Genomic DNA, 26,337 nt, shown 5'->3' on the forward strand with positions numbered 1-26,337 from the left:
TCACCAAAGCACTTGTTTGGGAAGTGGTGGCAGAGCGGAGTTGCTGGGGTGAAAGAGTTGATGGGGCCTTGCTTCCCTCGTCCCCACAGAGGGCAGTGGCCCTGGCCTCCAAGGCAGTGTGTCCGCAGAGGCTTATGGGAGGGGAGTCCCACCAAGGGTGTCTTTGACATGCATCCTGCCCTGTGTACACCTTCCTCAGTTCTCTCTTCTCCTCTCTGACCCTGCCCTCCCTCATCCTCCCTTCCTCTGAACTCCTCTCCCCTCCCTCCCATACCTTTCCTCCCTCTCCCTTGCCCTGCCCTACTGTGCCTGCCTTTCCCCTGCCCTGCTTTTCTCTCCTCCTTTCCCCTCCCCTTCCTAGTGCTCCCTCCCCAGCCCTCCTGCCCTGCCCTCCTCTCCCCTTCTCTCCCTTCCCCTGCCTGCCCTGCCCTGCCCTGAGCTGCTCTGCTCTCTTCTCCTCAGCCTTCCTCTGCCCTGCCCTGCTCTCCCTTCCTCTCCCCTCTACTCAGTTCTCTTTCCTCCTACCCTCTCTTCCCTGCGCTGCCTTCCTCTGCTCTCTCCTTCCCTTCCGTACTCTTGCAAAACACCTTCAGCTAAAGACTTCATCTCTCCCCTCTTCCGTCCATGCCTGGTGCATTCCAGGTGGTGATCACCTAGAAAAAGACCTGGTGAACAAGCTGCAGGACCTGTTCCAGCCTCTCAGCCAGGCCGTTGCCCCGCTGATTGGCCCAGATGGGAGCCTCAGGACCTTCCTCATGAATATTTGGGGCCAAGTCCCAGTATAAAGATTAGAACAGTTTTCTTTTCTAAATTTGCAATTGTATTATTTTCCCCAAATTAATCAGGGGAGGCCACTTCGTGAAGCTTTGCTAGCAGCGCCCAGTCAGCACCTGATAAAAGGAGCTCTGTGACATTTGGGAAGCCACCGCTATGAGGGCCACCATGCCCGACTATTTGTTGCTCTCAGATGTCTCTGTCGAGAGTTTTTAAGTGGCAATAACAGGAATTTCTCTCGTCAGCTTCCCAATTAGCAACCGCACAGTGGGCTCCCCAGAAACAACTGCTCAGGCCTGGGTGCTGGGAGCCCAGGTGTCCCCCGTTATAAAGCAGAGTTCACAGGTTGGCATGGATTTGCCATGGATTGCGGCTTGCTCCCTGCATCCCAGGGTGGCAGGATTGGGCCTGTGGTTTTGATGAGTTCCACACCTCCCAGCTGGCTAATGCTTGAAAGAAGAAAGGCAGATTTTCAATGCTCCAGGGATAAAACAGAGGGGCTTTTTAAAATTGAAGACTCAGAGCTGTTTTCAGTCTCATAGAAGGAATAGCTGATTCTCACTCTCTGGCTTAAAATGCCTGTCACTCCTTGGGTAAAGTCCAGATTCTCTCATGTGGCTTCCTAGGGCTGCCCTAGCTCCCCCTACCTCAGGCCCCTCTGCTCCTGAATCTTGTGGTCCCCCTAAGCTACTGTCTTTGGCATCTTCAGGCTCCTCCCTGCCCTGGAGCTGCCTTTCTCTCCCACTGTCATAGAGCAGAGTGGATATAAGGGCACTGGCTCAGGAATCAGGCCTCTTGGGGCCAATTCTTGTTTCCACCCCCCAACTAAGGAGTTGTGGACCTGGGCGCCTCTGAGTCTCAGCTTCATTCTTCTGAAATGGGAACATGAAAAAGCCCCTCTCTTGGCCAGACATAGTGGCTCATGCCTGTAATCCCAGCACTTTGGGAGGGCAAGACGGGCGAATCACTTGAGGCCAGGAGTTCGAGACCAGCCTGGCCAACATGGTGAAACCCCGTCTCTAGTAAAAATAGAAAGATTAGCTGGGCGTGATGGCATGTGCCTGTAATCCCTCCTACTCGGGAGGCTGAGGCAGGAGAATCAGTTGAACCGGGGAGGTGGAGGTTGCAGTGAGCCGAGATTGTGCCACTGCACTCCAGCCTGGACAACAGAGCAAAATTAGGTCTCTAAAAAACAAAGAAAGAAAGAAAGAAAAAAAGCCCCTCTCTCGATGGGCTGCTGAGAATAAATGAAATGATGCTTAAGCATAGGTGTGCCTAGCCCAGTGCTTGGCAGAGAAAGCACTGCAAAAATGTTGCTAGTAACGGCTCCTCCCACTGCTGCTACTAATAATGGTGACGGTCATTATTATGTCACACAGTCCTGTGGGAGGGCTCCCTGACCCCCATTCAGATCAGGCACCCTCGCCCCATTCTCCCCTATGGAAGACCTTGTGTAGCCCTTCATCAGGCGTGTGTTGTGGCTTTGTCACACTGTTTTGTAATGATCGCTTTGCATGTCTTTTCCAGCTGACTGTAAGTTCCACAAAGGCGGGATCCACAGGTCTCATTTATCTTTTAACTGGAGGTGGCTGGCTCACAGTAGGCCCCCAAAGAATGCATGCTGAATGAATCAACAAACGAATATATGTGACTGGAGAGCTGAATGAGCGGATGAATGATTGCACCCCATCCGCAGGTCACCCCTGAAATAGATCAGTCAGCTCTGAAATAGAACTGAAACCCATTCGCTTCTCCTTGCCTCCCCGGCCACCACCATCTCCTGCCTGGATGACTGCAGCAGCATCCTTGCTGGCCTCTCTGCTTCCTGCATTGCCTCCTCTGAATCTTCAGGTCTCACCTCCGAAGTCACCTCCTCCCAGGTGCCTTCCTGTCCTAGCCACCCAAGCCAAGTCCATCTCTGTGCCAGCACTCTTTATGATGTATTCACGTATCTGCTTGTTGGCTCTACTGGATCTAAGCTCCGGAGGGCAGGGGCCACATCTGTTTGCCAATACGTTCCTTCAAGGCACGGTGCCTTGGACATATGCAGGCATGCGGCAGATAGTCACTGAGTGAACCTTGCAGGAGCCAGCACAATTAACGCGGGTGCCAGTAACCAGCCTGGGCGTAAATCTGTAACTCGATGGTGCACCACGAGTTAACTTCTCATTCATGTCACAGTCCACTGCAGATCAGGCGGCCCCTCCTTTCTCCACGTGTGAGCTACATGCTCCCAGAGAAAGGGGAAGGGGAAGCAGGGGAGGGGAGGATGGCAGGGAATTTCCCTTTTTCGGCTAGGCCTAGACGTGGCCTGCCCCAACTCCCATTACCTTACATTAACCGTAAGTCAGCCTATGGCTCTCGTCTAATTGCAAGGCATGCTGGGAAGCCTGGTCTGTCTTTGTGCCCAGAAAGAAGAAACGGGGTTGGTGAGCCAGTCTCATCAGAATGGGTACGAGACCAGGCGTGGTGGCTCACACCTGTGATCTCAGCACTCTAGGAGGCTGAGGAGGGAGGCTCGCTTAAGCCCAGGAGTTCAAGACCTGCCTGGGCAATGTAGTGAGACCCCGTCTCTACAAAAACTTTAAAAATTAGCCAGACGTGGTGGTGTGCACCTGTAGTCCCAGCCACACTGGAGGCTGAGGCAGGAGGATTGCTTGAGCCTGGGAGGTCAGGGCTGCAGTGAGCCATGATTGTACCACTGCACTTCAGTCTTGGCAACAGAGAGATATCCCGTCTCAGAAAAAAAAAAAAAAAAAAAAGGTGCAGGATGGAATCTCATAGCCAGCAGGCCTTGTTGCTGGAGTCCTTGGTAGTCTAGTCAACATTCTAGAATTCTCTAGCCAGTGACAAGTTCCTATATCAGCTGACTCCAAAGCAGATATCTCTTAAGGGGGCTGAGCTGCCTGCTACTCCCGATAGACAAGACCTTTTTATTTTACAAAATACCTTGATGTTCCTTGATAAAAAGAAAAAGAACTTTGGAAATGCAAAATCACCTCTGTCTGTCACGTAGCTGACACGAGGTGCAGCTCCTGGAGAGGGGCCCACTGGGGAGCGGGACATGCGTTGCAAAGACACACTTGTCAGAAACGAGCCAGGAAACAAAATTCGGGGAAATACAGGGGGCGGGGCCTGAGCATTGCTTCCAGGAGCCTCGTTGTCTTGTTCACAGCATTCCATCGTTTTAAAAATAGCTATTCTTCATTTGATGATAACTTTATCTTCTTGAAGCTCAAAATAAAATTAACCTTTTCTGGAGGGAAGAAAAATATTCCTATTAAAATTGTCTTGAGTGTTCTTTTTGAAAGCGAGGCCCAACTCCCAGTGCCGTCTATGAATAGCTCTCAGGCATCATTGACGATGGCGTTACGGTAGGAATGCCACACAGAGTGACAGCAGGGCCACGGGCGGGTGGCAAGGACTCATTAGGCAGCCCCTAGAGGAGTCTGGCAGGTTCCATGCACTGGGTTTGCCTCCAGTCCTGTGGCTTCTCGTCTGAACTTTGGCTGCCACCCTAGGAGCCCAACCAGAAAACTCACAGATCCCTCATGGCCCTTTAAGAGCTGGACATTCCTTAGGGGGTCAGGGCCCTTCCTGGATGCCCTGTCTCCTCCTGGGAGCCCCATGTGACAGATGGGGCCTCTGAAGGCCTAGTTCCCTGTCTTCACTCACTTGCTCCCTGGTGTTCGGCTCTCTTTGGAATCAGGGAGCTGGCTTCCAGGCCAGTCTGTCCACTCCACCACCAGGGATCTTTGTTCTCTCTCTCTGGACTTTGGCAACATCCTCCAGGACATTCTTCCTATGGTCTGCCTGGCCTTCCCTAATTTTATCCCTAACAGGTATTTGTTCTCTCAACAAATGTGTATGGAGCCTCTTGGGATCTCCAGGCACTGTGTTAGGCTCCGGCAATAAAGGGATGAACCAGACAGATAAGGTGCTTGCCTTGGTGGAATTACCATCTAGCAAGGGAGGTGGGGGAGTTAGCAAGAGTCCTGCAGTGAAGGAATGAGACTATCCCAGGAAGCAACGAGTGCTTTGAAGAAAGGAGAATGAGGACTGGATCAGAGAGGGCCTGGGCGACCTCCACTGGCGTGTCCCGAGAGGTCTCTCGGAGGTATTGGCACAGGAGCGAAGACCAAAATGGCAAGGCCTTCTGGGACATCCCAGATGAAGACGGGAGACATCAGGAGACTGTGTGCTGGACATGAGAAGAAACTTGGGGCTGCTAACATATTACAATGTTGGTGAGGGTCAGGGTGGGAGGTACTGGGGAGAAGGTGACATGAAGAGAGGTTAGCAAGGCATCCTGGGGCCACGCGGCAAGGTTCCCATAAGCCACGCTAGTTTAGTCGTGTGTGCTGGGAGGTGGACAGAGTTCATGGGAGCCATTGAAGAATTCCAATAGCAGAGGGTCGTGATGGAGTTTTGAGAGCTCTCTCTGCCTAGGCTGCCTACACCCTACTGTCCCCCAGCATTGCTTCTCAGTGTTGATCAGATCATCTACCTCATGCCTCCCACCACCTGCTGGCTTTGTTCACTGGTCTACGTGGCTCTGCACAGTTTTACTGCTGCTCACACTGCAGTCTTACACCTCTGGAGCCACTAAACCCAGCTACGCCGGCTGCCTCCTGTTGCAGCAAGCCAAGCTCCTTCTGCCTGGGGGTTTCTTCTTTGCATTTGCTGTTCTTTCTACTTGGCATGCCCTTCCCCCACCCTCAGGGCACCACCTTGACCACCTGATGGCCACATGCCTTTCCTCCAGGAGCCAGCTAAAGCACCAGCTTCAGGGGCTGCTTCCTTGCAGTGACACGCTCTCTCCAGCCCTCCTGCAAACGTAGATATTCCTCCCTGCGAGCTTCCCTGAGCACCTGTGGGTTCCATCGCAGCACTTGCCCCAGCCTGTCCCTACCCCCTCCTGCACATTTAAACTCCTCGAGGAAAAGGATCCCAGCTAAACATCTGTGGATCATCAGCACCTGTCACAGGCCTGGTGGGCCATGTCGGCTACCAGGTGCTGAGCCTGGGTTGTCACCAATGGGGTAGGAGCTACCCCATCGCTGTCTTGCAGATGAGAAACAGAGATTGCAGGGGATTTCGCTGCATTCCCACAGAGCCGGTAAATGGTACCACAGGTCTCTGACAGCCTCAGGGAATGTCACCTTGTGATGTGAAGTAGATGCAGTGTAGCCTCTGGGATGCATTTCTGGGGCCTCGGCTGGTCATACTGCCTGTGCAAGGGGTATAAATCGGGTTGCAAATGCACTGGCCCACGGAGGCTGCCAGGACGGGGAGCAGGCTGGGCAGAGTGACGGTGCTATGTGGTCCGCTAATCAGGCACTCCCGGCTTAGCCCCTACCCACTGGCAGGGCTGCTCATTATTTAAAGGGAAGCCAGAAATCTGGGTTTTATGCAGAAATCTCCCGGTTTTAATGTTTCAAAACATTGCTCAGGCCATGTAAAACATACCTGTGGGTCACAGTTAGTCTGTGGACCTCCATGAACAGCTTGTGGTGAAAACGGTGGCACCATGTCCCCCAAAAGGTCAGAACCCAGGTGATCCCAGGGGGAGTCCAGTCTGAACGGTGTTGCATTCAACCTATTAAAGAATGGATAAAGAGGTGCACTGTAACTCGTCTTTTAAAATTCCAGAAGCAGCAGGCACATTTGAAAACTCAAACGTTTAAACACAGGCTAGGTCTTAGGTAACACCAGTGAGTCATCATTAATTTTGTTAGAGGTGATTATGCCATTGTGGTCAAATGGGAAAATGTTGTTAATTTTTCAGAAATACACACTGAAGTATTTAGGAGTAAAATGTCATGACTATAATTTACCTTAAAACACCTTAGCGAAAAGGTAAAAATGATGACACAAATATGGAAAAGAGTCTTTTTAGACTTAGTAGGGTTACTTGTCCAAAAAGACTTAAGACTTTTTAGACAAAGTATTGTGGAGATTCATTAAAATTTGTGCTGCTTTCTGTCTTATTTAAAGTTTTTCAGCGAGCCGTGATGTCTCACACCTGTAATTCCAGCACTTTAGGAGCCCGAGGCAGGTGGATCACCTGAGGGCAGGAGTTCGAGACCAGCGTGGCCGACATGGTGAAACCCTGTCTCTATTAAAAATACAAAAATTAGCTAGGCATGGTGGTGTGCCCCTGTAGTCCCAGCTACTTGGGAGGCTGAGGCAGGAGAATCTCTTGAACCAGGGATTGCACCACTGCACTCCAGCCTGGGCGACAGAGCGAGACTCTGTCCCGCCTGCAAAAAATAAAAATAAAAAAAAAATAATAAAAAAGTAAGAAAACAAAACACAGTCACAGGCAAGAATATAGCCTTCCATGAATTATTCTGGAATCTTCCACACCTCTCAGGTCACATTCTACCGAGTCCTGTGCCGCGATTCAGGCCAGGGTGTCTGCACCTCTAGGGTCAGAGTGAGACCTGAGGGAAAAGTGCCTGGGGCGGAGGATGAGTCATGCAGCCCCACCTGCCCCTGCACCCAGGTGTCAGGCTTCCTCCTCTTCACAAGGCAGATGGCTTCTCCTAAAGCCAACCTGGAAGTAGAATCTCAAAGAACTGAACCCCGCTTTGGGGAAGCCTGGTGTAGAGGAACCCATGGGCTTTTATTTGGAAGGCTGAAAGTTGTCTTCTGTACTGGGGAGGCTGTCCCTGCTGCATGATGGAAGGCCCTGCTCAGCCACCTCCTAGTCTTGACCCTTTGTGCAAGTTCCTCACCTTTCTGAAATTCAGTGACCAGCCTTGGCTGTGCTGTAGGGACACAGGGCAGGGAAATCTCTGAGAAACGAGCATGAGTGAAGATGTCACAGACATCAATGGATAAAGAAAATATGGTTTATATACACCATGGAATACTATCAGCCATAAAAAAGGAACGAAATCATGTCTTTTGCAGCAACTTGGATGAAGCGAAAGGCCATTATTCTAAGTGAAGTAACTCAGGAATGGAAAACCGAATCCCGTGTGTTCTCACTTATAAGCGGGAGCTAAGCTATGGGTATGCAAATACATACAGAGTGATATAATGGACTTTGGGGACTCAGGCGTGGGGGAGGTTGGGAGGGAGGTGAGGGATAAATGACCGCATATTTGAGTACAGTGCACACTGCTCAGGTGAAGGGGGCACTAGAGTTTCAGAATTCACCACTAAAGAACTCGTTCAAGGCCGGGTGCAGTAGCTCATGCCTGTAATCCCAGTACTTTGGGACACTGAGGTGGGCGGATCACTTGAAGTCAGGAGTTCGAGAACAGTCGTCACTACTAAAAATACAAAAATTAGCCAGACATGGCTATGTGTGTGCCTGTAATCCCAGCTACTTGGGAGGCTGAGGTAGGAGGACTGCTTGAACCTGGGTGGCGGAGGTCGCAGTGAGCTGAGATCGTGCCACTGCACTGCACCCTGGGCGACAGAGTGAGACACTGTCTCAAAAAAACAAAAAACAAAAACAAATAAAACACTCGTTCATTTAACCAGAAATCACCTGTACCCCCAAAAATTATTGAAATAAATCAGATTTTTTTTTAAAATTCCAATTGCTGCCATATTGGACGTTCCTAGAGCAGAACCTGGCTTAGGTTTCCAGGGAGCAGCTATTGTGAGGAGTGAGCACTTGGGAGGGACTTGGGATTTCTCCAGGGGCCTCTGGGGCCTGGGTGAGAGAGGCAGATTAGACTCATGGATGGAATTCTCTAACCTTCATTTTGGGGGTGGGGGGTTCACTTTCCTTGGGCTCTGTAGCACCACCCCACATATAGTAGGAAGGACCATCTCTGATCTCTCCTTATTGCTTTAGAGTGTTTTGAGCATTTCCCTTCCAAAAAAAGAAAAATCTTCACAAGTTTTTGCAGGGCTGATGAGCTCCTTTCTTGTCTTCCTGTAGCAGAGTCTATCGAGCTGCCTTGAGGGTTTCTTGTGCAGATTAAAAACTAGGCTTCATGAGCTCCGTTGGGCACTAGCCAGGCATCTGAACCACCTTCCCAAGGAAAAGCATCTCATTGTTTAATGGCGGGTTGAAACTTGGCAACCGAGGGCAGAACCAGCATTCAGACTGGGTGAGCAGAGGCTCCAGCTTGGGTTGGAGGACCCTGGGACAACCTTGTCTAAATATCTTCTCTCATTCGCACATAGCCCGCCTCCTGCCAGGCTGTGAGATGTTAGCCACCAGCTGGACTGATGGTGACATTGGAGTGGCTCTCAGCAGTGTTTGAGAGCTGCCACCCCTCTGGAGGAAGGTCCTCCACCGAGGCCGCTCATTGGAGGTGGCTTTGGAGAAGAAGACTTTGTTGTGACTTTGGAGTGGCCCCGAGGGGCCCCTGCTGGCACAAATACTCCACGCTTCCATCTCCCACCTGGTGCTTGCAAGAGGCTTGCTAGAGAAAATATAAGGATGCCCAGTGAAATTGGAAGTTCAGATAAACCAAAAATTTTGTAGTCTAAGTGTATCGCAAATACTGCATGGAAAGGTTTCCTTGTATAGAACATAGTTTTTGCTGAAAAATTGTTCATTGTTTATCTGAAGTTCAAATTTCACTGGGTGCCGTGTATTCTCATTCGCTCAATCTGCCAGCCCTGGCTCAAAGGTGCCTCTTAAGAAAGACTCTTCTTGCCATGCTCGGGGCCTTGGCAAGGCTTTGTGGGAACTCTTCTCTTCTTTTTATTCTGATTTTGATTTTTGATTTGTTTTTATTTTTTAGAGGCAGTGATGTGGTTTGGATCTGTGTTCCTACCCAAATCTCCTGTCGAATTGTAATCCGCAGTGTTAGAGGTGGGGCCTGGTGGGAGGTGACTGGATCATGGGGGTGGACTTCCTCCTTGCTGTTCTCATGACAGTGAGTTCTCATGAGATCTGGTTGTTTAAAAGTATGTGGCACCTCCCGCTTCACTGTCTTCCTCCTGCTCCAGCCACATAAGACGTGCCTGAGTCCCCTTTGCCTTCCACCATGATTGTAAGTTTCTGAGGCCTCCCCCACCATGTTTCCTGTACAGCCTGCGAAACCATGAGCCAGTTAAACCTCTTTTCTTTATAAATTACCCAGTCTCAGGTAGTTCTTTATAGCAGTGTGAGAATGGACTAATATAGTCAGGGTCTAACTGTCTCCCAGGCTGGAATGCGGTGGTGTGATCATAGCGCACCGTGCACTCTACCTCTCGGGCTTAAGCAGTCCTCCTGCTGCAGCCACCCATGTAGCTGGGACTACAGGTGCACACCACCATGCCCGGCTACTTTTTTCAATTTTTTATAGAGATTGGGCCTTGTTATGTTACCCAGGCTGGTCTCAAACTCCTGGGCTCAAGCGATGCTCCTGCCTCAGCTTCCTAAGGTGCTGGGATTAAAGGTGTGTGAGCCACCACACCTGGCCTGTGGGAGCTCTTCACCGGGGACCAGGGCACGTGATGCTAGGTGGTTTTTCTAGTTGCTGACAGATTGTGACTGAGCCCCTGCCTTGGGCCAGCTCTGTGCCTGCACAGGGAGAGCAGAGACGAGTGCCCCACCTGATGTATGGGGCCTCCTGGGCGAGGTACCGAGGCCCACTGCAGACAGCAGTTTCCTCATCTGTTACGCGCCGTCGTCATAGAACATTCCTCCTCGTGTTCTGTGAGTTTGGAATGACCCCGTTCCTCCCCTGCCTTCTCTCAGCTCTTTGTTTCTTCACCTTGCTTGGTGTTCGGTCCAGAAGGAGCATGACGGTCTCAGAGAAAGCCTTGTCCCGGCCCCGATGCTCACTGCCCAGGGTGTCTTTGTTACAAGCCAGGGGCTACTAGCACAGATACACGGAGCAGGACTGGCTATGGAATGTGTGGGGCCCAGGCCAACGTGATAGTGTGGAGCCCCTGGTTCCAAATTAATGAGAATGGTGGGCAGCAGCTCACCAGGCAGTCCCAGTGTGGACCCTCTGTGACAGCTTGGGTTGCACACCAAGCAAGCTGGCCCTGCCCACAAACACCAAGCAGACACAGGGGTAGGGTGGGGTCTGTAGGATGAGTGAGGAGGTTCTGGATCACAGAGCCCCTGATGACTGAGTGGCGGAAACTGCTCAGACCTGGGGACCTGTGCCTGCCTTCTGGGGCCACGCTGCACAGCCCAGCCTGGTATGGCCCTATGGGTGGGGCCATGCTACCATGCATGCTAGGTTTTGTTTGTGTGTGTGTGTGTGAGATGGAGTTTCGCTCTTGTTGCCCGGGCTGGAGTGCAATGGCGCCATCTTGGCTCACCACAGCCTCTGCCTCCCGGGTTCAAGTGATTGTCCTGCCTCAGCCAAGTAGCTGGGATTACAGGAACGTGCCACTACGCCTTGCTAATTTTGTATTTTTAGTAGAGAAACATGGGGTTTCTCCAGGTTGGTTAGGCTGGTCTCGAACTCCCAGCCTCAGGTGATCCGCCCGCCTCTGCATCGTGGCCCACGCGTCCTAGTTTTTCAAGAGAATACGGAAATTGTTTATTAATAAAACCTCTTTCTTAATCAGTGGCAGTTGTTTTGTATTTCGAGAAACTCCCCTGAAGGCAAAATTAAGCCGGTGCTCTGGAGTGGCATTTGGTGTGATTGATAATTACCCGCTGACCTGTGTGGTCACTGGATTGATTTGTGTCTCCCTCGCTGGCCTGTGAACTCCACGAAGGCCACAGCAGTGCGTTCATTGTTCTACCCTGACCCCCAGCACCACATTCGGCACATTTTGGTGCCCCATAAATAACTGTCCCATTTGAATAGGAACACACCAGATAGAGGTCTTGGACCTGCTTTTCCTCCACTTAATAATAATATCGTGAGCATCTTTCTTGTTATTACATGTGATACTACATGTAAGGGCTTAGGGACCATTCATACGAGATAGTTGCTCAATCAGTGTTGGCTGCCTGGATGGCGCTGATGGGTGATCGCTTGTTCTATAGGGTCGTTTCTGACCAGGTGAGGAAGACGTACCTAAGCGAAGATGTTTTGTGTTTCCTCAGGATGCCAAGTTTGTGGAGGAACGGAGAAAGCAGCTCCAGAATTACCTGCGCAGCGTCATGAACAAAGTCATCCAGATGGTCCCCGAGTTCGCCGCCAGCCCCAAGAAGGAGACCCTCATCCAGCTGATGCCCTTCTTCGTGTAAGTACTGCTCCCACAGACATGGGCCGCCAGCCCTGCCAGCATTTTTTTCTCAGTCGTTTTGGAAGGTCAGGGAGCACAGCGGCTCTCCGTGATGCCCTGATCGCCATGGGACCCAGGCGAACTCCAGGGGCTGTTCCAGGTGCCAAGGTGGAGGTTGGGTCTCAGCGCTTTGGAGCTTCTAAAGGGATGGGAAGAGAGCAGGCCTGCAAATGAGCATTGTTGACTTGAGGCTCACAAAGAAACTTGGGGCTCTGTGATTTTGTACTTTCACACATTTCGATCAAGGCAAGATTAATTTTCTATACAGCCCACGGGTGCTCCAAAACTGAAACAAATTGTGTCAGTGTTTCTCAAGCTTGGGTAATGAACCCAAGGAAAGTTCTCCCAGACTCCTACCAGGATTGACTTAAATTATTTTTATATGAGTTTTACTTAAAAATGAACATTAATATTATTTAAATGCCTTCTTCTCTCTTGAAAAAAGTAAAAAAAAAAAAAATTAAAAGAGTTTACATATTATGCACTTAGAAAATCATTACACTTCAGGCTGGGCACGGTGGCTCACGCCTGTAATCCCAGCACTGTGGGAGGCTGAGGCGGGTGGATCACCTGAGGTCGGGAGTTCGAGACCAGCCTGGCCAACATGGTGAAATCCTGTCTCTACTAAAAATACAAAAATTAGCCAGGCGTGCAAAAATTAGCTGGGCATGGTGGCGGGCACCTGTAGTCCCAGCTACTTGGGAGGCTGAGGCAGGAGAATCACTTGAACCCAGGAGGCAGAGGTTGCAGTGAGCTGAGATTGTGCCGCTGCACTCCAGCCTGGGTGACAGAGCAAGACTCCACCCCCCCCAAAAAAAACCAAAAAAACAAAAAATCATTATACTTCAAAATTGTCAATTAACCCAACGGATGCTGCTGTTTTCAAGAAAGCTAATCTTGGCTCGAAATGTCATGCAGTGACTTCTTTTCGCCTGCCACATGCCAGGCATGCTGACTTCATCCACCCCTTTGCTCTGGTCCCATTGCTGGGAAACATCAGGCTGTCCTTTTGACGTCCCTGCCTTGCCACTGATTAGTCCACTCTGTTGTCATAACCTGGGAATGCTGACATTTACATCCTTGGAATTAGGGGAACCAAAACCATCAAGCCCGATTTGGTTTTTATAGTCTTCAGATGCTACAGAATGTAATTGTATTATTTCTAAAATCTTCTCGTGATAGAAACACAAAACGTAAAAATCCATAGAGAAGACCTGTGGGATTGGGACTCATTCGAGAAGCACTGTTCTGGGTCGGTGTGATTTGTATGAAATGCTGGGGTAAAATAAGAGTTTCCTGTCACTGTAGCTGTTTAACGGTTGTTCTAATGGTGTTGCTGGGTTCAAAACAGAGGGTGCATTTCTGCTCCCCTCTGTGGGGTGCACCTTTGGGAGCCTGCTTCTGTGGGATGTGCTCCTGTCTGTGGGGTGTGCCCAGCGGTACCATCCAGATCGACATGAGCAGCTGCCTGTCTTCCCTGTCTAGGCCCTTTGAAATTGTCTCCAAGATGGTTGCTTAGATTTTCTAATTGTTCCGGGGTTTTTGTGAGAAGACATTATAGTACCCTGCTGCCTGTGATAAGAGGTGCCTTTTTATCCTGAATAGAAAACAGTTTCTAGAACGCTTTATTTTTCTTTTCTTCTTTTATTTGTAATGCCAGGGACTTGATCTCACTGTTTGGAAATGGCCGCGATAGTTCACGTGAGGAGTTCTCATTCTCTTAGAGGCATCCCCATAGCCCAGGGTGCACAGGGGAATTAGCCTCTCGCGGAGTCATCGCGCATCGACTGAATTCCATGGTGAAAACTGAGTTAGCGAGTTGTTCCTAAGATACTCTTGATGCTGAGAGTGTGAGCAGGAGGCGCTGCCCCATCCGCAAGTCAGTGTCCCCCACCCCCTGTGGGGTCCACAGCCCAGGCATCTCCGGTCCAGTGTTTCCCAAACATTCGCGTGCCGAATTGTAGAAAGTGCACGTTAATGCGAGCCTCTCGGTGTGACATGAATCTCAGCCATGCTGGTTGCCATCAGTCAGCACGGAGAGAGAAACCTTTTGTGCCTAATTAGCACGCAGAACAGAACACAAGGTTCGATTTATGGACTTTTCAAAACAAGAATTTCAGTGGGAGACTGTGGCAAATGACACAGTGTTGACACTGGAATTTTGACTACATGTTGGTCTAGACCCCAGTTGAAATTAAACAGCTCTTTTAATAAAAGCTCTTTGGCTTTCCTCACTGTTCCAAATCCCACAGCCCCCTTCTCCTTCTTCCTTTTTGAGCAGGATGGGATTACAGGTCGGAATGTACGGATTGTTTCATTTTGGGGTAATGATGGATCAGCCACAGCCAAGCCTTACCCGTGCTGACGAATGTCCATGTGATCGTGTCCTTTCTCCATGTGCTGCTCACAGAAAGCAGCGAGACCGCTGTCTCAGCTGGAAAGCTGAGCCTGAGAGATTTCTGGTTAAAAAAATAATAAAAAATAAAAATCTCCTGCCTAAGGAAATAAACCCCCAAAGCATAATTATTCTTATAAATTTTGACAGATTTTCTCCTTGGTTCTTTCAAATGTTGATTTAGGATCCAAAAAGTCCATTTGAGTTACTGAACGTAACCAGATTGTTCACTAGAGAGAGGGCCCCCCATGTTCCTGTGGATGCCAGCCTTGTGTTTCAGAGCACCCATCTCATCTCGTCTTCCGGAGAGCCAATAAAATCTGTTTCATAGTGTTGAGGAAAGTGAGGCTCAAAGGGGTGAACTGGCTGGTCCCGGGGTCCCCACCCAGCACGTGGGGATCCTAGGGTGTTTGGCACCATAGCCCGTGTTTTTGGGATGGAGGTGGGAAGCCTGCAGCCTGTGGACTGAGCCTGATTCTCCAACTTATTTTATTTAGCCAGTATAGTGGGGTTTTGTTTTGTTATTTATTTTTCTTCTTCTTTTTTTTTTTTTTTTTTTTTTTTGAGATGAAGTCTCGCTCTGTCGCCCAAACTGGAGTCCAGTGGCATGATCTCGGCTCACTGTAAGCTCTGCCTCCCGGGTTCACGCCATTCTCCTGCTTCAGCCTCCCGAGTAGCTGGGACTATAGGTGCCCACCACCATGCCTGGCTAATTTTTTTTTTTTATTTTTAGTAGAGATGGGGTTTCACCGTGTTAGCCAGGATGGTCTCGATCTCCTGACCCCGTTATTCCCCCACCTTGGCCTCCCAAAGTGCTGGGATTACAGGTGTGAGCCACCGCACCTGGCCTGTTATTTATTTTTCTTAATTCAAGTACTTGCCAACATCAAAAAATTAGAAGGTGTCAGATAAAAAAATCCAGACGTGAAGCTTCTTTTTTTTGAGACAAGTTCTCACTCTGTTGCACAGGCTGGAGTGCAGTGGCACAACCTTGGCTCACTGCAACCTCTACCTCCAGTTCAAGTGATTTTCCCGCCTCAGCCTCTGAGTAGCTGGGATTACAGGCATGTGTCACCACGCTCAGCTAATTTTTGTATTTTTTATAGTAGAGATGGGGTTTTGCCATGTTGGCCAGGCTGGTCTCGGACTCCTGACCTCAGGTGATCCACCTACCTCGACCTCCCGAAGTGCTGCAATTACAGGTGTGAGCCACCACCCCCAGCCTAGCTTCTCTTGAGAAATCAGAAGAATTGGTCACAGCACCATTCCCCCACTCTCCCACACTTGGATACCCCGTGTCCACTGAACCCCCATCTCCTGTTGTGTCCTGGGCACTGAGCCAGCATCCCCTCCATGCTGTTTGCCTGGTTATGTCATACATTTGGGTGGATCACCTGCCTGCATGACTACCTGGCTCTGGAGTTTGCAGTCCTGGCTCTTCCCCACTACTCCCACGGCCCCTCCATTTGAATCTGCGGACATCCACGTTACTCATGATGCATTTGGTTTGCACACTGTGCCACTGTGTGTTCTATGAACAGGGCCACTGGTCAGCTTCAGGAATGGTGGTCCCATTCTGGTTTGGGAACTGAGAAGGTGGGCAGGAAAGATAAAAACCAGTGGGTAGAAATTGCTTGTGTTTTTCCTCACAAATATTACTTAAAACTTTCCAGTCCAGTATTAGATGGAACCTGCTTTCACACACACTGTTCCATTTTTAAATTCCATTTGACGTGTCCATATTTCACTGTGTTCTGTAAGAGGCATCATGACTTCTAAGTAATCTGCCATCTGCACAAATCTGAGTTGAAGAATCGGCAGGGTGAGTTTTTCCTCCCGGTCTCTGTGCCTCCCGTTGCCTCCCTTGCTAATGCCAGCTCTGAATTGGAAAGTAGGCCGGTGGGAAGTGGGGCATTTCTTTTCTATTTTGAACTCTGTATATCAGTGTGGCCCAGGGGGGACCAGAGTCTACTCCCCAAGACAAGGAACAGATGAGTGCCAGCCTCCCAACACCCACATCTTTTGGAAGCCCCGTGCTGTGTTCATCGTCTGACATTTGGGGAAAGGGTGGTTACTGAGAGACGTGACACTTTGCAGATGGCAGAGATCCCCGGGGAGATGTGAGGTACCGTTCGTGGAGGGAGGCTCGGACTCCAAGAATTCGCTCAGTGAAACTGGACCGCAAATCGGTGACAGCTTCAGTGATTTGCTGTGTTGTCATTTAGCGCATTATTAAAATGGTTTTCTGCAGAGTAATTTAACTTTGGGAAATACATTATGTTCTCCTGCTCCTTGAGGAGAGAGAAAGTTAGGGGGCTGGAAGGTGGCAGAGTAATTAATGTAGGTCACAGCACAAATTCCCAACTGGATTTTCAGCAGAAAACCCAGTCTGGGTTTCCCCCGCCCCCGCCCCATTTGCTGCTGCATTCTCTCTTAGGCTTGTGAAATACATCCATTTTTTGCTGAAATCTGAGCTGCCTTGTTCTCCCAGTGAGCAGGTTACGTTTAGCTCAGCGATGCCACACCCTGACCTGTGCACTGCCAGGGGTCACTTGAACCTAAGCTGCTTTGCAAGTCACTGCTAACAGGAAGTAGCAACTTTTGACTTCCCTTGTTTTGTGGACTGGCCAGAACCTTCCAGACTCCAAAGTCCTCAGCATTGCCTAGTTGCCAGTAAGGAGTGGTGATGCCGTGCAAGAGATCTCACACCTGCAGGCGTATTGGTTAGGTGTGTGTTCAGTAAAGTGTCCATGCGTGTGACTTTCCATGGGCAAGTGTGTCCCAGTTCGGCACCGTTCCAACTACTCCCTCTTGCTTTTCCCCTTGGCCTGCTCTGCTGACTGACATCAACCACCTGGCCCTCTAAGGCAGGTGAGTTTGAGACCCTTGGTAGCCACATGGAAAGTGCGGTGTTGATTTTGGAGTTGCTGATAGTCTTTGGCTCTTCCACTGAGGAGGAAAGTGGTCTTTTAGGAGCTTTTAGAACAGCACATCACACATAGTAAGCACTGTATGTGTGTCACTGTTTGTACCAACAGAAAGGGAGCCTCGGGGAAGGAGATTGTGGGGAGCAGATATTTTAGGGAAAGTGATGAAGTTCTAGTGTGGAAAAACCCTAAAACTCTACAGAAAGAAGATGAGGAAGTAAACAGCACCCACCCCATGCACACCTACCCTTGTACTCACTGTCAAGTCTCTTGTGTAACTGCAGAAATCATCAATATTTATGTAAGTCAAATAGAAACTCCACTGTTCTGAAATTTGCCTTTCTTGTTTTTTTTTTGGTGGGGGGTGGGGGGAACAGTTTCGCTCTTGTCGCCCAGGCTAGAGTGCAGTGGCACAATCTCAGCTCACTGCAATTTCCCTCTTCTGGGTTCAAGCGATTCTCCTGCCTCAGCTTTCTGAGTAGCTGGAATTACAAGCGGCTGCTACCATGCCCAGCTAATTTTTGTATTTTTAGTAGAGACGGGGTTTCTTCATGTTGGCCAGGCTTGTCTCAAACTCCTGACCTCCAGTGATCCACCCGCCTTGGCCTCCCAAAGTACTGGGATTACAGGCGTGAGCCACCGTGCCTGGCCACCTTTCTTAATTTAATAAAACTGGCTCAGTCCTTCTGAAAGCTAATAGTATCCACCGTAATGGCTGTTTAATAATTTATTTCACCCTTGCTCTACTTGAACAGTTAAGAGGTTTCCAGATTTTTCTTCCCCAGACTGTAGTCTGGAACATCTCGATGGATACACATTTTGGCAGGTAGAGCTACAGGCTTGATGTCTAGAAGCCATTCTGGCTTAGAGGGTATGTGCATTTTACATTTTTCCCGACATCACTAAAGCCCACCCTCTTATACCAATTTGATATGCAGGGTTTGATCTGGATCGGAGGGGAAGCCACTCTTCCCAGGTGTGCAGAACAGCTGCAAGAAGCAGGGAGCCCCAAGTCATCCCCTGTGGCTGGAGTACAGGGCACTTGGCCCTATGGTCAGGGCGCACTGGGACCTGGGGTGGAAGTCTTGGTCTCTGGGGGCTGGAGCCCTTGCAGGTGTGTGAACTCAGGGCTGTGCTTTCCGAAGAGCACGCCAGGACTGGGTATAGTGGATGGATTGGGAGATGGGCTAGGGTGCCCTCAACATGTTGCAGACAGAAGGCAGGGAGGGCCTGACCCAGATGGCCAAGAGGAAAGGGGGACATGGGTTTGGAAGGCCCTACCAAGAGGGGACGTGGGGCCCCACTGTCTCAGGTGTGCAGCACCATCTGCCCCATGGTCCTCATGGCAAGGGGGCAGCAGCGGCATTGCCATTCTCTGGGATGAGGACGGTGAGAGTTGAGTAGGTGACTAGGCTGCCTGCTGGGGCAATGGAAGGGGAGCAGCAGAAGATGCCGAGTTTTGAGGCTGAATATCTGGGTGCAGAGAGGTCAAGGGGACAAGGAGGGGAAGCCCGCTTGGGAGCAGATGAGATGAAAAGGAAGCATTGGGGTCAGAAACCGGTCTACGTGCATCCTGAAGGCAGGCCCAGAGCCAGGCGAGAGCAGAGTGAATGTCCTCTAGGATGGCCGCCTGTGAGCTGGCTTCAGGCAGCAGTTTCTCCCAGGCATGCCTCAGGAAATGTATGTCTTCTCCCCTCTCACATCACAAGAAAAACCAGTCAAGAGGTCGGAGAGTGTGTTATAACTGTCCTGCTGAAAATTAAGGCGTAGCAATCACAGTTTGGAGGAATCCACAGCGACAGAGGAGAGGCAGGAGCAGGAGGTGTCACCACATGGAGCTGCAGGTCTGGGTCGCCGTTTACAGGAAGCAGGACAGGAACATGTGGGAGAGACGTGGTCACGATCTCATTAGTCAGGATTGCCTTGCACTGATGCCACGTTCTAACTGTGTGTTCCTGGCTCTGTCTAATGCAAACAATGAATCATTCTTGCAAATAAATACTAATATGTTTACGTGAATTGTGTACTTTCTGTGAGTGGCATTCCAAGAAGTAACAAGTTTTGGAAGCACAATAAGTCCTTAAATTGGCATTCTGGACACCAGACTCTGTAGCGTCATGAGCCTTGCTAGCAGGTGCCCGTGTTGTGTGGTTCTTTCAGCAGCTCCCAGCAGCGTTCACTTGTGTTTCCCAGCGCTTGTATATTCATTCTAGGCTGTCTTGTTTTGTAAATCCTACTAAGCTCAATATTATTAAGCAAACAGTTTTAGATTTGTATGATAATGGATAAGTAGTGGGAAGGATGTTAGTAATAGTTTAAGAATAACTTATGATTTGGAGAATTCCTAAGAACTTGCAGGAATTCTGACTTCACCATCTCAAATCCCAGTCTCTCTGAGGTATTTGGAAACACTCTTTGGGATGCGATTTCCTGATATAAAACGTGGAATTGGCTGACATATGGGGGATCACTGAGGTTACGAAGTCGGGGTCAGGTGCCCAGGGAAAGAGAGGGCAGGAAGAGGTGTTGGCCTTGGATGGAAGCCGGGGACAGGGCAGGAGCCTGGAGTCCGTGGGGCAGAGGCAGGAGGAGATGCGAAAGCTGAAGACAGCCTGGTCAGCCTAGCGAGGGGAGCCAGTGTCTCCCAGAGAAGCCTTCCCCTGCGTGAGAGAGCTGCAGAATCAACACCTAGCCCCAGAGCGTTAAGAACAGCAGGCCGTCCTCCTCTGCTGCCAAGTTGGCTGCGGACCCAGGGAGCGGGTGGCGCAGCACGGCTGTGGTGGCATCCCTGAGCCCCTCGTCTGTGGGGAGAGTGCCACCAACAAGTCATCAAGGGCAGGAAGGGGAAAGGATGGTGCCTTTGCAAGCCACAGCCCACATCACACCTCCGGGGAGGGACAGGTTCAACTCGACAGCTCTGCTTAGAAACACGGCCGCCTTTGCCAGGCAGGGCCTCTCTCTGAACAAACTGGATTCTGGAACCAGCAGCCGTCTGAGGCCACAGAGGACACTTTGCTGCTGTTTTGCCCAAAGGGCAGCTGATTCTCCTGTGGAGTGCTTTGCAGAATCCGTAGCAGCTTCCTGGAAAGTCAGCCGTAGTCACTGTTTGTGGGCTGGTACCTGTGGCCCTGTGGGTCCTGGGATAGCTTAGATGCTAAGAGGCTGTTTGAGCTCATGGAGTCTTTCGCCCCTTTTCTGATGTGTTGATGCATATTTCCACAGCACAGGAGGTGACACAGTAATGTTGCACCTCCCCACCCCCATCCCCAGCAGTGGGGCTCCTGGACAGACTTGTCACATCAGAGAGCAGCCCGTCAGCCACTGCAGCCTTTTGTCCTCATTTCTTACTTTCTTAGCCTTGTCATTATCAACCAGGTATATTATTTGGAGGGAGGAGACACCCCGCTACCTGGACTGACACCCCAAATTGGGGCCTTGGTTCTGTGATCTTCCAGCATCAATAGGCACCCCAAATTTACCTCTGTCGACTGGGATGCCTTGGCAAACTCAGGTGCCTGTAGGTCTGGGTGGGTCATATAAGTGAATTAAGCCATTGAGTTGTCGGCAGGGAGTGGTGTGGAGTGCAGCTCATAGGCCCCATCTAAAGGGATCAGCCTCTCCTCACCCGGCTGATTCCTGTTATATAGGACTGCAGCTAGCTGGATAAAAGTCCTTGACCTTTTCAAGACGTGGCAGAAATGCACATCTTGATATAAAATCTGATGTTTAAGTTGGTTGGAAACTCCTTTGTTTGCTTAAAACATCTGTGGGCCACATGGGGTCTGCTGTACCTTAAAAGCCTTCCAGGGCAAAAGGGGACTTTGGTGCATAAATCTGTTTAACATGTGAAGCAGTGCAGAGTGAGGGCAGCAGGGGATCCCACTTGACCCCAGGGGATCGCGATGACAAGGTGCTAACCAGGACAGCTCCAACACCAGGCCTCAGGGCAGCGCGGCCGCTGCGGTTCTGACTGAGGTCTTCATAAGAGTGTGGGCTCCATGAGAAAGGGTCCATTGGAATAATCGTCGGGCTAGAGATGTCTGCTCAGTGCCCAAGCACCGCCGACACACCTGCCCTCTTTCTCCGTGTGGAAGACGTGTTCCTAATGAGGGCCTCTGTGCCCAGCCAAATGTCCTGCCCTTTGGAGAGGTTTCCTGCACCTCTCACACCTTCTCTGTGGCAGCTTCTTTTGCTTCTTGTCCTCTGTGTAGCCAGCGGCTGCACTTGGTTACCTGTAGAAAGAACACAGATTAGGGAGGCTTTGGTTTTTGTTTTCGGGGTTTGTTTTGCTTTTAGCAGCTCAGCAAGAAAAGTGGGTCTTTGCAGGGCAGTTGTGTCAGTTCAGGGAAATTGGTCACAGGTTATTAGGGTTGAAAAAGAAGTCTGGTATTCTCACCTGTTAAATTCAAAAAGCAAATTCCATTCATGGGTAAAATTCACCTGAAGGAGTTCACTGCAGACGGGCTGTCGGAGGACCTTTGATTCTGCTTTTCTTGGCGTTGCCACTCCCCTGTCACTCGCTGCCCCCTGCCCTACTAAACCCAAGTGGGTTTCTTTATGCCTGTACCCCTCTGGTTTTTAACTAAGGGCAATTTTGCCTTACTCCCCAGTTCCAGGCACAGCTGGGAGTGAATGCAGACATTTTTGATTGTCCCAACCATGGGGGACAGTGCCACGAGAATCTAGTGGGTAGAGGCAAGGGATGTACTGAGCATCCTACACCTCACAGGATGGCCTCCTCCCTGCACAGCAGAGTTATCTGACCTGAACGTCAGTAGTGTGAAGGTTGAGAAGCCCAGACCTGGCCTGAGAAGCTGGCTCGTTGGGTCTTATAAAACCAGCTACAAAACACTGGGACTCCACAGTCAAGAAAAAGAGAGAGGGAGGAGAAACCAACATGTATTTAGCACCCGCCAGGGTCCAGGTATTAGGCCAGGAGCTTTTCATTTCTTTGAGACAGAGTCTCACTCTGTCAACCAGGGCGGAGTGCAGTGGTGTGATTTCAGCTCACTGCAACCTCTGCCTCCCGGGCTCAAGCGACTTTTGTGCTTCAGCCTCCCAAGTAGCTGGGATTACAGGCATGTGCCACCATGCCCAGCTAATTTTTGTATTTTTAGTAGAGATGAGGTTTCGTGTTGGCCAGGCTGGTCTCGAACTCCTGGCCTCAAGTGATTCACCCATCTCGGCCTCCCAAAGTGCTGGGATTACATGAGCCACTGCGCCTGGCCAGCTTTTCATTTATTAACACATCCTTTCTTTGAGGTTGGTGTTAGTGTCCCTTTTTTCCAGATGAGGAAACTGAGTCTCACAGAGTGAAGTGGCCAAGCCATAGTCTCACAGCTGGGACGTGGCAGCGTGGGGAGTGTGAGCTGGGTGTGCACGATTGGCAAGCCTCTACCCTTTGTCACTGTCAGTCACACCAAAATGAAGCACTTACAGAGCAGTCTTGAATATCTTCAGGGCTGGGGCTTTCCAGGTCCTGCATTTTAACTGTGGGTCCTCTGTGCCCCTTGTAAACAAAGCCAGGCTTGGTCACGCTCGTCTTCCACCACTGTGTCTCTCCTCTGGAGGTCCTCAGAGTATAGAGGCCACAGGCACTGTGTAAGCCCTGCCGCCACTTTGGCCTCTCAGTGCTTAGATTGGCCATGGGAGCCCTATTGGTGCTGTCCAAGGTCCTACCCATCTCCCCTTCTTTGAGGTTAATTGAAGAAAGGGCTAGAAAATGGGGCTGGGGAGGGTTAAGGAACTTCTGAGAGCTTTGACCCCGGCTGAGAAAAGGGGTCTTTGATACCTGTTCGACACCCACTCGGAGCTATCCCGTTCCTAACTTGTTTGCCCATGAGCTGAGCCCTTTGTCTTCATTCATCTAACACACCCAGGATGTTTTGCCTGGACCAGAGAGAAGGGTGAACACAGCCCAGCTTTGGTGCTGGCACTCGCCTGTGAGCGCAGAATCTCCTGGCTTAGCACACATCACTCAGAAGATAAAGGAGGTTACGGCTTGCTGAGTAAGAACAGGATTTCATGTTTTTTTCTTTTTTATGCATGAGAACTTGCTGTGACAGAGTTGAGGATGTTTTTCTCACTAGCTCGTTCTGGGAAGACAGGTTGAGAAATTACTAATGCAGCAGGAAACAAGCCGTACTGTCAGGGTTGGGGGTAAAGCTTGTTTATGACTTTCACATTAAAGGTACAAGCAGAATGGCCTCATCAGTAAGGAGGGTGGCAGTTGTGCAGGCTTGGGTTTGACTCAAGGCCATGCCGTTTACTTTATCAGTGATCCTGGATTAGAACCTTTAGGGACTTCATGCCTCTATTTTCCCCTCTGTAAAATGGGACTAATTATAGCCCCTACCTCAGAAAGTTGGAGAGTTCACACCTAGCACAGAGAACGCACTAACTAGTTTGGCTGTGGCTGCAGCAGGGGTGTATACAGCTAATTTCTGGGTTCCTTAGATCCAGGGCAGAGCTGGTATTAAGAGGTGTTCAGGGGGCTGGATGTGGTGGCTCACGCCTGTAATCTCAACACTTTGGGAGGTCAAGGCAGGCAGATCAGGAGGCCAGGAGTTTCAGACCAGCCTGGCCAACATGGTAAAACCCCATCTCTATTAAAACTGCAAAAATTAGCCAGGCATGGTGGTGCACACCTGTAATTCTAGCTACTTAGGAGGCTGAGGCAAGATAATCGCTTGAGCCCAGGAGGTGGAGGTTGCAGTGAGCCAAGATCACAGCACTGCACTCCAGCCTAGGCGACAGAGAGAGAGAGAACCCGTCTTAAAAAAATAAAATAAAAAGAGTTGTTCAGGGCATGGGGGCCGGGGGAGCACACAGCAAGCACATTCACTGAGCATATTTAGGAGACGATGTAGATTTATCCATGTATCTCTACCCACGGTCAGTCCCTTTCCTCCCAGCTGTTGGTCAAGTCGATCTCAGAGGCTGGGACTCTGGGATCTTGTTAGCATAAAGATGCCATCCCCCTGGCCAGCCCCTAAATTGCTGAGCTTAGAGACCAGACTGCAAGGTGCCAGGCACACCCAAAATAATGTACCTTCTTTTCACCTCAGTAAACTGGTTAGTGTGGTCCATGTTTAGATTTTAGTATAGTGGCTAAGCCAAAGCTGTGTTAGTAAATTCCTACAGGAGCTCATTGGCAACTTGGTGCATGACAGAAAGAGCAAGACTTTGAGCCAAACAGACCTGGGCTCAAATTCCAGCTCAACTACATAGCAGCCTTATGAACTTCACCTCTGCCTCAGCATCCCCATCTATAAAATGGTGATAGTGGCAGAGATTTCACAGGCTTGTTGGGAGGATTACAGGAAATATTACCTACTAGGAGCTTCTCAAAGGGAAGCAATTTTGACTTTGTTTTTACTTCTTTGTTCAAAGTCTCACTTCAGTCCCAAAGTGATTTGAGTTGGCAGCTTAGATATTATTACAGTTGCTTGCCCTACTTCATGTCTTTTTTAAACATTGGAGCATCTGAAACTTCACTTTGGAAAAAGGGAAGCAGAGTAGGTATTTTTGGCACAATGACCTGTATCCTATGTGGGGTTTGTTTAAACAAAAAAAAAGTAATAAAATATCTCCTACATCAGAGAGGTGTGTCCACAGCATATAAGAAGTTGTCTGGCTGGGCATGGTGGCTCACGCTTATAGTCCCAGCTTTTTGGGAGGCTAAGGCAGGAGAGTCACTGGAACCCAGGAGGTGGAGGTTGCAGTGAGCTGAGATCGTGCCACTGCACTCCAGCCTGGGCAATAGAGCAAAACTCCGTTTCAAAGAAAAAAAAAAGAAAAAAAAATTGTCTGCCATTTATAGACCAAAATCATCCAGTCCTGCTAAAGTATAATTGATCTTGGTGACAGCTTTCTTCTCAATGGGGTAAGCAAATTCACAGCTTTCTGCATTTCCCCTTGCACTTTATTTTTGAGATGGAGTCTCACTCTGTCACCCAGAATGGAGTGCAGTGGCGTGATCTAGGCTCACCGCAAGCTCTGCGTTCTGGGTTCATGCCATTCTTGTGCCTCAGTCTCCTTAGTAGCTGGGATTACAGGGATCTGCCACCACACCTGGCTAATTTTTTTTGTATTTTTTTTTTTAGTAGAGACGGGGTTTCACCATGTTAGCCAGGATGGTCTCGGTTTTCCAAAGTGCTGAGGTTACAGGCGTGAGCCACTGCGCCCGGCGTCCCCTTGCACTTTTAAAATGATGTCTGGGAGTAATAACTGAGAATGGTTACTGGGGTTGGTTATCACGTATCTCCTATGTTGATGCTGTGTAACATACATCTATGATACTTTGATAACATAATGCTTATGCGTGAGGTGATGGGCTAGGAGGCTTAACTGGTCTTAGCTGAGCTGGCTTCTGTGTCTGGGAATCACTAGGTGGATGCAGGAGGGCCTTGACTAGGAAGAATGGAAAAACTGGGCTGTGAAACAGAAAGATCCACAGATCTTTCATCCTCCTCCCAGGACCAGTGGGCCAGGCTGGGCATGTACATCAGGGAGCACAGACAGGAGAAGCACACCCATATGGGTACCATCCAAGCTGTGAGCATGTCACATCGCCAAGGGGGATTACAAGGCAGAAACCAGAGTCAGTGGGAGGGCACTGCAAAGTCACGTGGCAAAGGGGCACAGAGAAGGGTAGATGATGGGGCCATTTCTACACTTGCACAGATTAATGACCTGTTCTAAGCGGGAGAAAGGGTGGCTGTGAGCATGTAGCAGTGCTATGAAATGCTAAGGCAAGTGATAGGGAGAAGATGGAACAGACAATTGGAGCACAAACCATCCATGAATCCACAATGGGGCCCAGAAAGACATCACTGTGTATTCTGGGATAGGGCCAAGTTTAATAGATTGCCCAGAGTCCAACTTGCCTTTACTTTCACGAAAAATTTTTAATTTACACAGTGCAATTGACTTTTGCTCTTGTTCGTGTCTGTGAATTTAAACACATACATAGATTTGAGTAACCACTATCACCGTCAAGATATAGACCAGTTCCTTCACCCTAAAAAGCTGCTTTTTCCCTCATTTCCTTTCTAGCTGCACCCTCCCCCACCTCTAAGCCCT

General features: G+C 49.8%; 1 protein-coding gene across 8 annotated transcripts in view; it reads left to right on the forward strand.

Moving 5' to 3' along the window:
• Nucleotides 1-26,337, forward strand: part of SNX29 (sorting nexin 29) — a 592,115-nt gene that overhangs the window by 531,210 nt on the left and 34,568 nt on the right. For 5 of the 8 annotated variants that reach the window (XR_010152279.1, XR_010152276.1, XR_010152278.1 and 2 more), the window contains one exon: nucleotides 11,750-11,889. Coding sequence is in view for 3 of the 8 variants with exons in the window: in XM_024349767.2 (XP_024205535.1) it covers nucleotides 11,750-11,889 (140 nt within the window). In the remaining 5 variants the exon portion in view is untranslated. Of the gene's footprint in view, nucleotides 1-11,749; nucleotides 12,392-13,591; nucleotides 13,734-26,337 lie in introns of those variants that run through there. The other 3 variants (XR_010152275.1, XR_010152273.1, XM_063796677.1) reach the window with 2 other exon arrangements.

This window comes from Pan troglodytes, chromosome 18, assembly GCF_028858775.2.
Source record: "Pan troglodytes isolate AG18354 chromosome 18, NHGRI_mPanTro3-v2.0_pri, whole genome shotgun sequence".
NCBI classification, from domain to species: Eukaryota; Metazoa; Chordata; class Mammalia; order Primates; family Hominidae; genus Pan; species Pan troglodytes.